This window comes from Muscardinus avellanarius (genome assembly GCF_963383645.1).
Source record: "Muscardinus avellanarius genome assembly, chromosome: 4".
Classification (NCBI taxonomy): Eukaryota; Metazoa; Chordata; class Mammalia; order Rodentia; family Gliridae; genus Muscardinus; species Muscardinus avellanarius.
Window position 1 is genome coordinate 111,675,180 of NC_137789.1, and position 13,515 is coordinate 111,688,694.

The 13,515-nt window shown below is 38.0% G+C and overlaps 1 protein-coding gene across 3 annotated transcripts in view; it reads right to left on the reverse strand.

The window, feature by feature from the left end:
- The window catches only part of JMJD1C (jumonji domain containing 1C), a gene marked incomplete at both ends in the record, with an annotated part of 222,613 nt that overhangs the window by 12,733 nt on the left and 196,365 nt on the right, over window positions 1–13,515 (reverse strand). For all 3 annotated transcript variants that reach the window (XM_080694232.1, XM_080694231.1, XM_080694230.1), the window contains 9 exons: window positions 128–250; window positions 1,029–1,159; window positions 3,776–3,866; window positions 4,423–4,591; window positions 7,839–8,117; window positions 9,507–9,721; window positions 10,605–10,818; window positions 10,995–11,122; window positions 11,538–11,627. In XM_080694232.1, the coding sequence (XP_080550358.1) occupies window positions 128–250; window positions 1,029–1,159; window positions 3,776–3,866; window positions 4,423–4,591; window positions 7,839–8,117; window positions 9,507–9,721; window positions 10,605–10,818; window positions 10,995–11,122; window positions 11,538–11,627 (1,440 nt within the window). The remainder of the gene's footprint in view (window positions 1–127; window positions 251–1,028; window positions 1,160–3,775; window positions 3,867–4,422; window positions 4,592–7,838; window positions 8,118–9,506; window positions 9,722–10,604; window positions 10,819–10,994; window positions 11,123–11,537; window positions 11,628–13,515) is intronic.

Consider the following 13,515-nt stretch of genomic DNA (forward strand, 5'->3'; position numbering starts at 1 on the left):
TGCGCTACCACTCTGGCCTTGCAATTCTTTTTAGAACCTTAATATTAACTTGGAGGCTGACATTCTGTATGACATTAATATATGTGGTTATTCAACTATAGAGCTAATATTTTTTTATTTCCTTTACCTGCTTTTGAGAGAATGCCATTTCCTTTTGCTATGCCAACATAGACAAGCACATTTACAACATCAGAAACTTCAATATGGAGATTTGTCGTTCCTATATCATGATCTTTAGCTGCAGCTACACCTGTGTATAAAATAAGATTTGGTAAAAATACTTTATATGCCTTATAATATACCAGATATTTTCCCAAAATCAGCTTTACTGGAACAATTTATTTACAATTCATTTTCATTTCATTATAAAATCTGCTTCTAAAAACCACATTCTATAAAAATGCATTAGAAAAGCAAACAGAAATGTAAATATTTTGTAAGAAATTAGGAGGTATTTATTTATTTAGGTGGTACTGGGGGTGGAACCCAAGGGCTTTTCTACCTCTGAGTAATACTCTTAGACCTATTTTATACCTTATTTGGGAACAGGTTCTTACTAAGTTGCTGAGAGCCTCACTAAGTAGCTGAGGCTGGCTTTGAACCTGTGAGATCCTCCTGTCTCAGACTCCCAAGTGCGCCACCATGCCCGATCTTAGGAGGTATTTAAATACATACTGAATATTAATTTTTAAAATATGATTTGAGCTGGGCGTGGTGGCGGACGCTTGTAATCCCCGCACTTGAGAGGCTGAAACAGGAGGATCGCGCAGGTTCAAAGCCTGCCTCAGCTGGCTTAAGAGATCCTGTTTCCAAATAAAATATAAAACAGGTCTGGGAGTGTAGCCCGGAGGTAGAAGGTCCCTGGGTTCCATCCCCAGGACCACCAAAAAAAATTTTTGAGAAAAAATGACTTAAATCAATTATTAATTAGTAGAAACTAAAAATCATTAGAGGCAATTTATCTTTGGACAGAAGGTTGTTAAATTCCACCTCATTCCATCTTAGAATCAATATAAATATATACTTACCATAGGCACTACACAACCTGGGTCCTAGATCAGGACGTACAAAAAATCCTGGCAAATGAGAGGCCAAATTGAATTTCCCTTCTGGATTACAATATTCTGGTAATGGCAGACTTTTTAAAAGATCTTCATATCTGAAAGATAACATTGCCGTTATTATTTATTTATATTTTATGGTATTGGGGTTTGAATCCAAGGACATTCTACCTCCAAGCTATACCCTAGCCATATATATATATATATATATATATATATATATATATATATATATATATGTGTGTGTGTGTGTGTGTGTGTGTGTGTGTGTATGTATGTATGTATGTATGTATATGTATGTATGTATGTATGTATGTATACAATATATGTTTATTTATATTTTATGGTGCTGGGGATTGAACCCAGGGGCATTCTACCTCTAAGCTACATCCCCAGACTGATTTTTTATTATTTATTTTTTTGTGGGTCTGGGGATAGAATCCAGAGGCATTTGACCTCCGAGCTTCAGCCCCTGCCCTATTTTTTATTCTTTATTTTGAAACAGGGTCTCACTGAGTTGCAGAGGGCTTCACTAAGTAGCTGAGGCTGTCCACGAACCGCGATCCTCTGGTCTCAGCCTCCTGAATGCTGGGATTACAAGTGTGCGCATCCACGCCTGGCTTTTATTCTTTATTTTGAAACAGGGTCTCAGTAAATTGCAGAGGCCTCCCCAAATTGCTGAGGCTAGCTGTGAATGTGTAATCCTCCTATCTCAGCCTCAAAAGTACTGAAATTACAAGTGCTGACTACCATGCCTGGCTCATTTTTTTCTTTTAAAGATAGATTTGCATTTTAAAATGTTTAAATATATAATTTTTAAGTTGTTAAAAACATAAAAAACCAGCCAGGTGTGGTGGTGCATGCGTATAATCCCAGCATTCGGGAGGCAGAGACAGGAGGACTGAGGTTCTTGGACAGCTTCATCTACTTATTGAACCCCTTTGCAACTCAGTGAGACCTTGTTTCAAATTAAGAATAAAAAAAGTAGGGCTGGGGGTATAGTTCTCTGGTAGAAAGCCCCTGGGCTCCATCCCCAGTACCATAAAAAACAAACAAACAAACAAACAAAAAAACAATTCATCAAAACCTTTTCCTTAACACAGGTAAACAATTCCCATGACTTTCTTCAAAGTTTAAATGAATGTATTACATAAAACAGAATGATGCTACAATTTCAGTTCTACTTCCCTAAACATTACAAATTAAAAGCTCCTATGGTTCTTTAAGATGAGTTTTTTTGTTTTGTTTTTTTACTGCCTTAATCAAAGGATTTCCTCTTGCTAACAACTTTCTCAGTGGGCCTGTAGATATTTGGTTTAGCTTTTTTTTTCCCCCCCAGTATTGGGAATGGAACCCAGGGGCATTCTACCTACGTGTTACACCCCCAAACCTACTTTTTCATTTATTTATTTATTATTTATTCTTTTTGTGTGTATGTCTGGGGATGCACAATTTATTTATTTATGTTTGTTTGCTTATTTATTTATTTATTTATTTATTTATTTATTTTCTGGGTCTGGAGATGAAACCCAAGGGCATTCGACCTCCGAGTTATACCCCCTGCCCTACTTTTTATTCTTTATTTTGAAACAGGGTCTCACTAAATTGCAGAGGGCCTTACTAAGTAGTAGCTGAGGCTGTCCACGAACAGCAATCCTCAGGTCTCAGACTCCCGAATGCTGGGTTTACAAGTGTATGCCACCACGCCTGGCTTATATTTTTTTATTTTTGAAACCAAGTCTCACTGAGTTGCAAAGTCCTCACTAAGGAATCCTCCTGGCTCGGCCTCCCAAATATTGGGATTACAAGCGTGCAACCACTTCGCCTAGTTTGGTTTAGTTTTTTATTTTATTTTTTAATTAATTAGTTTATTTACTTTTGTGGGTCTGGATGAAAACCCAGAGGCATTCAATCTCCGTGCTACACACCCTGCCCTATTTTTTATTCTTTAATTTGAAACAGGGTCTCACTAAGTTGTGGAGGGCCTCGCTAAGTAGCTGAGGCTGTACAAGAACCGCAATCCTCTGGTCACAGCCTCCCAAATGCTGGGATTACAAGCATGCGCCACCATGTCTGGCTTTTATTTATTTTAATGAGAATGAAATACCTAAAGATTACATTTATAGTTACATATCCTACTTTTTTTTGGGGGGGGGGTAGGCGGGTCTGGGGATGGAACCCAGGGGCATTTGACCTCCAAGCCACACCCCTTGTCCTATTTTTAATTCTTTATTTTGAAACAGGGTCTCACTAAATTGCGGAGGGCCTCACTAAATAGCTGAGGCTGTCCGCGAACCTCAATTCTCCAGTCTCAGCCTCCCAAAGGCTGGGGTTACAAGTGTGTGCCATCAAGCCCACCGTTACTTATCCTACTTCTAAGGATAATCTTAGCTCAACTTCCAAAAACCAAGAGTCAAAATGAAAAGTTTCAAATAATGTTACCAGCCGGCCGGGCGTGATGGCGCACGCTTGTAATCCCCGCGCTTGGGAGGCTGAGACAGGAGGATTGCGCAGGTTCGAAGCCAGCCTCAGCTACTTAGTGAGGCTCTCAGCAACTTAGCGAGACCTTGTTTCCAAATAAAATATAAAATGGGTCTGGGAGTATAGCCCGGAAGTAGAAAGCCTCTGGATTCCACCCCCAGTACCACCAATAAAATAAAATAAGATAAAATAAAATAAAATTAACACTGTCTTAAAAAAAAAAATGATGTTACCTTGCTGGCATCATGGTCTTGAAGTCTTCTCCTGAAGGGCAATCTTTTAATTTTAAAACAACTGTTTCTCCACTTTTGGTCTTTTGCCGTTCTATAAATAATGCAATTAATTACTAAAATGGTAATTCCTGCCTTTTTTATTTTCACTAATATTTGAAGAAACATAAATGCATGAATGATTGATTCTACTGTATAATATGTATATAATAAATGCTTAACTTATTTATTCCTTAGGTACTTATGTGATATTAAAACCTTAACTGCTTATGTACATAGATAGGACAAAATTGCAATACCTACTTGTAATGTCTCAAAAAATTTCTTTTATAAAAATCTCTAGGATTGTTATCATAAGATTTTCATTTATACTGCTCATTTCAAAGTGTTTCACGCAAATTATATAATTCAATGATCCTATTTTTATGGGGTTGCCAAGTTTCCCCACACATTAGAAAATATAACTTGATGACTTCTTCAAGGTCAAAAGAAATTAGGGTTGAAGGTCAGGATCAGGACCTATTCTACTGCTATTATACAAAAATGTAATACAGAAGTTATAATAGACTAAAAATCTGTTAAGAGTTACAATTTATCATTTTGAGTGAATAGCATTAAGAAAACAGTGAACAACAACAAAAAAAACATACTTGAAACTTCTTCAAAACCATCCCAGAATTCCTTAACATTGGCATTTGAAATAATGCTGTCTTTGCAGTTCAGGAGATCAGCTTGATGGTCTCCAAAGGCAAGGCTCAGCGACTCTGCCCTCCACAGGCCAGTGTTCATTTTCTTATGCAGGCCAGAAACCACTGCAGGCTGATGGGCAAAAGAGCACACAGCAGGTGAAAGGTCAAGGACACTTTAAAGGTTGATGTAAATCACATACAACAGGATGAGTGACACTAGATTTCAAGCCTTCTGAATGACAAAACTGTGTCTATAAGAGAGGCTACTAAAAGTAATTCCTGACCAGAAAAGATACTTACAATATATTATCACATAACAAAAGAAAAAGAACAAGATGAGAGAAGGCCTATGTGTGTGTGTGTGTGTGTGTATTAAAGCATAATGTATGTGTATATATATTTTATATATGTGCATTAATATATATTAAATAATATTAAATACATTTAATGTATTTGCTTATAGTACTGGAGATTTAATCCAGGGGGCATTCTACCACTGAGTAATATCCCTAGTCGTTTTGTATTTTCTTTTTTTTGGGGGGTGGGGAAGTATTGGGAATGGAACCCAGGGGCACCCTACCTCTGAGGTATACCCCCAGCCCTATTTTTTATTCTTTATTTTTGAAACAGGTTCTCACTGAGTTGCAAAGGGCCTCACTAAATAGTGGCTGAGGCTGTCCTTGAACCATAATCCTCCTGTCTCAGCCTCCCAAATGCTGCAGATTACAAGCCTGTGCCACCACGCCCGGCTTTTAATTCCTACTTTGAAACCGGGTCTCATTATACTGCTGAGGTTCCCTTGAATATGTGATGCTACTATCTCATTCTCCCAAGTACTGGGATTATAAACCACCACACCAGGTTGAAAGCTAGAATCCATTCTCCCCCTGCCCACCCCGGTACTGGGGATGGAACCCTGAGGAAACCTAACTTCGAGCTACACCCCCTGCCCTATTTTTTATTCTTTATATTGAAATAGAGTCTCACTGAGTTGCAAAGGGCCTTATTAAGTAGCTGAGGCTGTCTGCGAACAGCGATCCTCCTGTTTCAGCATCTGGCTTGAAGCTAAAAATTTTACTCATAAAAGACAAAACAAAAAACAACAATAAACACCCAAATCTCATACTCTGCAGTCTGGTTAAAAACGTGAGTTGAATCCGCTACTGAAGATCATTTTAATGTACAAATAAAAAATCAACTCTTAGGGGAGTGGTGAGTTGGCCTGGGCCACCCTCCCCCCTCATGCCATTTTGGCATGGGGCTGTAACTATTTTCTGTATTTCTATTTTCTGTATTTCTATCTTTTTAATAAACTTCTTTAAATCTTCAAAAAAAAAAATCAACTCTTAGAACAATGATTAACTATTGCTGGCAATTCACATATTAATTACTATTTCCTATCCAATAATATTCCCATCCAGCCCCATGTTTCTATTTGTTATGGTAATCAGCAGCTGAAATACAGTAAGTCAGTTCTAAAAGAAATAGCAGCAAGCTTGATATGGAGGTTCATACTTATAATCCCAGGACTGGGGAAGCTGAGATAGGAGAATTATAGGTTCAAGATCCTGTGATCTGACTTTCTTGAGATTTTTTTTTTTTTCATTAATGGGTTGGAACCCACAGGCATTCTACCTCCAAGTTACACCCCCAGCCCTACTTTTTATTCTTTATTTTGGAAACAGGGTCTCACTGAGTTGCCAAGGGCCCCACTAAATAGCTGGGGCTGTCCACACACCACGATCCTCCAGTCTCAGCCTCCCAAATGCTGGCACTGCAAGCATGCATCACCATGCCCAGCTGACTTTCTTGATATTTTAAAAGGGATTAGTGATTTTAAAAATTAGGGCCAGCTGTGGTGGCACATGCTTGTAACTCCAGTAACTGGGAAGCCGAAACAGGAAGATCTCAGTTTCTCGGCTAGTCTCAACAATTTAGTGAGGCCTGCTGATACTTAGTGAGACCCTGTTTCAAAGTAAAAAATAAAAGCTAGATGTGGTAGCGCACGCTTGCAATCTCAGCTGAGACTGGAGGATCACGGTTTGTGGACAGCCTCAGCTACTTAGTGAGGCTCCTGCAACTTACTGAGACCCTGATTCAAAATAAAGAATAAAAAACAGGGAAAGGGATGTAGCTCAGAGGTCAAATGCCTCTGGGTTCCATTCCCAGATCCACACACACACACACAAAAAATCCAGGTGTGGTGGTGGTGCATGCTTATAATCTCAGTCCTTGGAAGGCTGAGACAGGAGGATCGCACAGGTTTGAAGCTAGCCTCAGCTACTTAGTGAGGCTCTCAGCAACTTAGTGAGACCCTGTTTCCAAATAAAATATAAAATAGGTCTGGGAGTATAGCCCGGAGGTAGAAAGTCTCTGGGGTCTACCCCCAATGACACAAATATGTACATATATAAAACAGGGCTGGGGAGGTATAGCTCAGAGGTAGAATGCCCCTGGGTTCCATTCCCAATACTGAAGATAAAAAGTGTGTGTGTGTGGGGGGGGGCTGAGAATGTAGCTGAAAAGTAGAATGCTTCTGGTTCAATGAGTATTACTACAAATAAATGCATAAGATGCCGGGCATGGTGGGACATGCTTGTAATCCCAGAATTTGGGAGACTGAGACAGGAGGATAGCGGTTTGCAGTCAGCCTCAGCTAATACTTAGTGAGGTTCTTTGGAACTCAGTGAGACCCTGTTTCAAAATAAAGAATAAAAAATAGGCTGAGAAAATATCTTGGAGGTAGAATGCCTCTGGGTTCCATCCCCATTACCAAAAAAAAAAAAAAAAAAAAAAAGAAAGAAAGAAAGAAATATGTTTCTAATACTAACACTTCAATAGGAGACATAAATCTGCTAATTGAATTAAAATACAAATCTATAAAAAGGAAAAAAGAACTGGTTTTTATACATCTGAGATTTTAATATGTCTGTTCACTAGCACGTAAAAATTTACACATCAAGTAGTCAGTGCTTCTTTTATTTTTGGGGGGTACTGGGGATGGAACTCAGGGGCATCCTACCTCCGGGCTACAACCCCAGCCCTATTTTTTATTCTTTATTTTAAAACAGGGTCTTACTGAGTTGTAAAGGGCCTCACTAAGTAGTACCTGAGGCTGTCCTTGAACTGAGATCCTCCTGTCTCAGCCTCCCAAATGCTGGGACTACAAGTGTGCACCACCATGCCCAGCTGTCAGTGCTTCTTTGATTATTCATAAAACTCTGGACTTTAACCTCAGAAATTAAGAGATAATCATTCTGGCAATCTTTATGAAATCTTTTGTATCTTATCATCCCCAAATGTGTTAAATATTATTTGTTCCCCTCTAGTTGTCCTTTAAGGATGTAGAGTACACTTCAGTAGCTTGAAATACTCACCTGTCCCTGTTTCCAACATTCTTTGAAAAGCTTCCAATTATTAGCATTTTTATAATCTTTAAGCCACAAAATATGCTTTTCACAGATCCAAGAATGTGGTATATCACTGTACAATTTATTGTTTTCATTCATGGCAGACTTTCTGCTTTCCTTAGGTTCTTCTTTAAGGTCTGGTTTTACATTTATCTTGGAGGCTTTGTTTGGTGGAATTTTGTTTTCAACAACTGAAGCAATTATATCATCAAGAATGTTAGGCACAGTCCGTCCACTTTTGCCACTCTATTAGGAAAAAGAAAAAAATTATATTTTGGAGAACATGTATAATTTTCTTTCCACAAACTGTATTTTAAAATTTCACTTTACTGATACAGGAAAAAAAATACCCAACACACACCATATTCTTATATTTAATAAATAGTAGATACATTAGTAGATACAGATTGCCAGTAGAGGTGGGAAGAATCCTTCATATACTTTTATTAGTCACCAACGTGTGTGTGTGTGTGTTAGAGAAAGGTTACTGGTATTAAACCCATTCTGAGCTCTACTCGCAGCCCTTTTAAAAAAGATTGTTTTAGCCAGGCGTGGTGGCACAATCTTGTAATCCCAGCATTTGGGAGGCTGAGACAGAAGGATTGCGGTTCAAGAACAGCCTCAGCTAATTAGTAAGGCCCTTTGAAATCAGTGAGACCCTGTTTCAAAATAAAGAATAAAAAATAGGCAGAGGATGTTGTTCAGAGGTAGAATGGGCTCCATCCCCCATACTGCAAAAAAAAAAAAAAAAAATTGTTTTGAAACAGGTTGTTGAGAGTCTTGCTAAATTGCTGGGGCTGGTCTTGAATCTGCAATCCTCCTGTCTCAGCCTCCCAAATACTGGGGTTACAGGTGTGTGCCACCACACCCAACCCAACTTAAATACCACTAAGATTTTTATCTACTGAGGTGGTAATTATGCTTTTCTTTATTCCTGGTGAAGCACTAAAAAATTTTGATTTTTAAGTAGTTCAGTAACATAAAGCTTTAAAACTTCCATAGTTTCATTCCTATCCTCAAATAGCCTTCTTTTCTAACTTTTTACTTAGGAAAAGATGAAAAAATCCAGCTTTAAAATTATAATGTAAATGAGAACATGCTTAGCTATTTGGCATATGTGATTCCATGTGCATTTATTTATTTAATTTTTTTTTGTGGTACTGGGGTTCCTGGAAACCCTTCTACCTCCAGGCTACACTCCCAGACCTATTTTTATACTTTTTAAAATTTGGAAACAGGGGCTCTTAAGCCAGCGCAGCTGGCTTCGAACCTGCGTGATCCTCCTGTCTCCACCTCCCAAGTGCGGGGATTACAAGCGTGCACTACCACGCCCAGAGTCCCACGTTCTTTTATTATACTGAGTAGTTCATAGCTAAATATCAAGCCTCCAAGCCATCTAAATTTAAGGTTCATATTAAAACCAAAGGGGCTGGATATATATATATATATATATATATATATATATATATATATATATATATATCCATAGTAGAGTACTTGCCTAGTATGCTTGAGGTCTTGGGTTGGACCCAGAATGTTCCCCGAAACGTGCGCGCGCACACACACACACACACACACACACACACACACACACACACACACACACACAGCCCCAAAATCTATCATCATACTCACTGGGGCGCCTGTGGAATACACTGGTGCAAAAGCAATGCCAGCATCCGTAGATCCTACACGTAGCTTGCCAGCTGTTGTAGTTAGCAAATCTCGTAAAGTTGAGCCCTGTTCATTATTTTGAGACATAGGAGGTGATGTTCTTCCATTTGCTGAATCAGAATCATCTTGTTCTTGCTCTTCTTTAACTTGCTTTTCAAGGGGAAATTCTTTGTTTTCTGAAATACAACATTTCACAAAACTTTAACACAAGCTTGGTACTAAACTACAGACAAAACTGGCATGCATGGTTTTATAGTGGTAGGTAGAACTAATACTAATGACTTATTCACCTGACACCAACTAGAGGATAAGTTAGGTCCTTCAAAACAGAATCAAGCTGGGTGTGGTGGCACACGCTTGTAATCCCAGCATTCAGAAGGCTGAGACCAGAGGATCATGGTTCTCGAGCAGCCTCAGCTACATAGTGAGGCCCTCTGCAACTTAGTGAGACCTTGTTTCAAAATAAAGAATACAAAACAGGAAAGGGCGGGGTGTGGTAGCACACATTTGTAATCCCAGTGCTTAGGAGCTAGACAGGAGGATCCCACAGGTTCGAAGCCAGCCTTGGCTACTTAGTGAGGCTCTCAGTAACTTAGCGAGACCTGTTTCTAAATAAAATATAAAATAGGTCTGGGAGTATAGCCCGGAGGTAGAAAGCCCTTGGGTTCTACCCCCAGTAACACGCGCGCACATAACACACAAAAACAGAATCAAACAATTTGAGTATGAAAAGGCCTTCCTCAATATCTTAGACATGTAGATGAATTTGTACTTGTCACAAATGAAACATGCTATAGCTAAGACAAAGAAAAAAAATATAGTTACAAATCTAGTGTTGGGGTGGACAAGCTTATCCAGAAATGATTCATCAACTAATTTTGATGCAATCTTTGATAGGCTGAGTGGGGGTCTGAATACGAGAAGACAAATGATTTATTAAACTTGAGCCATAATTTAGGCAAAAGACAAAGTAAATCATTTAGCAGTAATGTACAATAAATACACTGTTTGTTACACTTTAATCATCCCAAATGTACTTAGATAATTGATTATGTTTACCTTTTTTTTCTTCTCTGGCTTTTTGTTCGGCAAGATCTGCTAACCAGTGCAGTGGTGACTGGGATTCTGGAGGAGTTAACTTGCTATCTGTGCTTACATCACTCTCTGGGCTGCTATTGCCATTACTCTCAGACTTCGGAGGGGTATTCTGCTGCTGAGACTCAGGCATGCACAGAGAAATTTTATTACTGTGATTAAGAACATTCTGTAAAACCTACAAGGGTAGAACAATTGAATTTTTAAACACTATTTCTCCAATTATTCAGAATTAAAAAGTAGTTGTAAGAATTTTATAACAAAGAAAATGTATTTTATTCCACAAGCCCTACACTGAATTTCCAAGTTATTTAATTTCACCATGAATTTTATGTGAACAGAGATTTTACTCACTTGAGATACACCATTCACTGTAGGAAAACTTCCAACTTGTAAATTCTGTTTGTTAACACAATGACAATGGGATTGAATACCATATTTTTCCCTAAGAATGTGCATGGCATCTAGGAGATCTGTCAACACTATAAAATAAAAGAGTAGTTAATAAAAAAAATTATCACTAGTTGTTAAAACTATACAATTAATTTTCTTACTCTATTTTATAATTTAGGAATAGGGGAGGTCTTCTCATGACCATTTAACTTTCTTACAACCAAATTTATATTTTCTATTCTTCTCTATGAATTCAAAGTCTTTTTATTACACTTTATTTTCCTTTTCTAGAATGGTTGCTCTCTAGCTTTCTTCATCGTTGAGGATGGGCCTATCTTCCTACCTTTATTACAGAGAATTTCTAATAGCTTTGAACATAAATTGAGATCAGTAAACCTTACCTCTTCAAACTGTCACACTCTTAGATACTTCTTTTGGCACTTTTTAAAATATGGAACATCCAAGAGTTGTTATTCTAAGTGAATAATGTATATCTGTACTTACCAGAACCAGGGATAATTTGAGTTGGCATTAAGTGTTTGTGATCATGAGGTTGTCCTTTCACACACTTCATCCAAGCATACAATTCTTTATCTGTAAAAGATAATACAGCTTGTTTTATATCACTAGTGGTTTTATTTTCTGGTACTGAACTTGGGCATTCTACCTCTGAGCAACATTTGTAGTCCTATTTCATTTTTTATATTGAAACAGGGTCTAAGTTGTTGAAGCTAGCCTCAAACATGCAATCCTCCAGTCTAAGCCTCATAAATATTGGAATTACAGGTGTGCATCACCATGCTTGGCCCACTAGTGGTTGGAAAAGTATAAAATTGATGGTTATTTAAAATGTAATTAACAATTATATAAAATATCAATGATCTGCTTCAAATGTTTGGTTCCTAAAAAAAATTAAAGTCAAAAAAGAAAGTTCTAATGTTCTATGAATTCTATACAAATAGTGATAGAAAACAGATATGATAGTGTCTCCCCCCTTTTTTTTCCCCTTTGGTAGGCTTGAACTCAGGTGCATTCTACCTCTAAGCCACACCCTAAAGCCTCTTTTATTATTTATTTTGAAACAAGGTCTTACTACATCGCTAAGGGTCTCCCTAAATCCTGAGATTGGCCTTTGAGGACTATCAAGGACAGGGATTACAGTCATGTACCACTGGGCCTGGCAGAAAGCCTTTTTCTAAAATGATCACTCTTTGTTATCACTGATATATTGGTCACCTGTCTTCTCTGATTCTAACTTCTCTGTAGTTTATCTCCTTTCAGTTTTTTACAATGTACTTTTATTGGTGTGGTACAGTCTCAAAGCATAATGTAAATCATATTGGCAATGACATGCATGCACACAGCACTTGGTGGATCTCCCCCCTTGCTCTCTCCCCAACACAAAATACTGATTGACATTGGAATATTCACATATGTAACCATAGCTGATTATAGTACTTCCATTAATGAACCTCAGTCTTTCTTCTCCTCTTCCCTTACAACTCCTCCCTGGCACCCCTGAGGTTTCTCCTACATTATCTGGAGTCCCTCTTGTATTACAATTACTCCCTAGCTTGCACATATTAGAGAAAACATATGACCCTTTACTTACTATAATGTTCTCCATATCCTTCCATTTTTTTAGAATTCCATTATATATATTTCCCATAATTTTGTAATCATCTGTTTATGGTTACCTAAGTTGGTTCCATAATTTGACTATTGTGAACGAACATGGAAATACATGTATTACTGTAGTTCTCTAGTTTCAACCTTTTTGGAAAGATGTCCAGGAGTGGTATAGCTGGATCATGGGGTGGATCCATTCTTGGTTTTTTAAGGAATCACAACATTGATTTTTATAGTGGCTGAACTAGTTTGCAATCTCACCAACAGCACAGAAGAGTTCCTATCTTCCCACATAGTCTCCAGAATTTATTGTTATTTGTCTTCAGGATGATTGTCATTCTGATTTGGGTTAGATGAAATCTCAGTGTAGTTTTGACTTGCATCTCTCTGCTAAAGATGTTGAACATTTTTTCATGTACCGATTGGCCTTTTCTATCTCTTTTTTTTAATGAAGTGTCTATTCAATTCAATTCACTCCCCCCCACCTACTTTTTTTTTTGGTGGTACTGGGGGTGGAACCCAGTGGCTTTCTACCTCCAGGCTATACTCCCAGACCTATTTTATATTTTTATTTGGAAACAGGGTCTCACTAAGCTGCTCGAACCTGTGCGATCCTCCTGTCTCAGAAGCCTAAGTGCAGGGATTACAAGTGTGTGCCACCACACAGTTGCCCATTTCTTGACTGGGTTGTTTTTCTAGTGTAGTCTTTTAAGTTCTTTGTATATTCTAGATATTAGTCCTCTGTAAGAAGAATAGCTGGTAAAGATCTTCTCCCATTCTGTAGATTTTCTCTTTAGACTCTTGATTGTTTCCTTTGATGAGCAGCAACTATATCTATATCTATCTATCTATC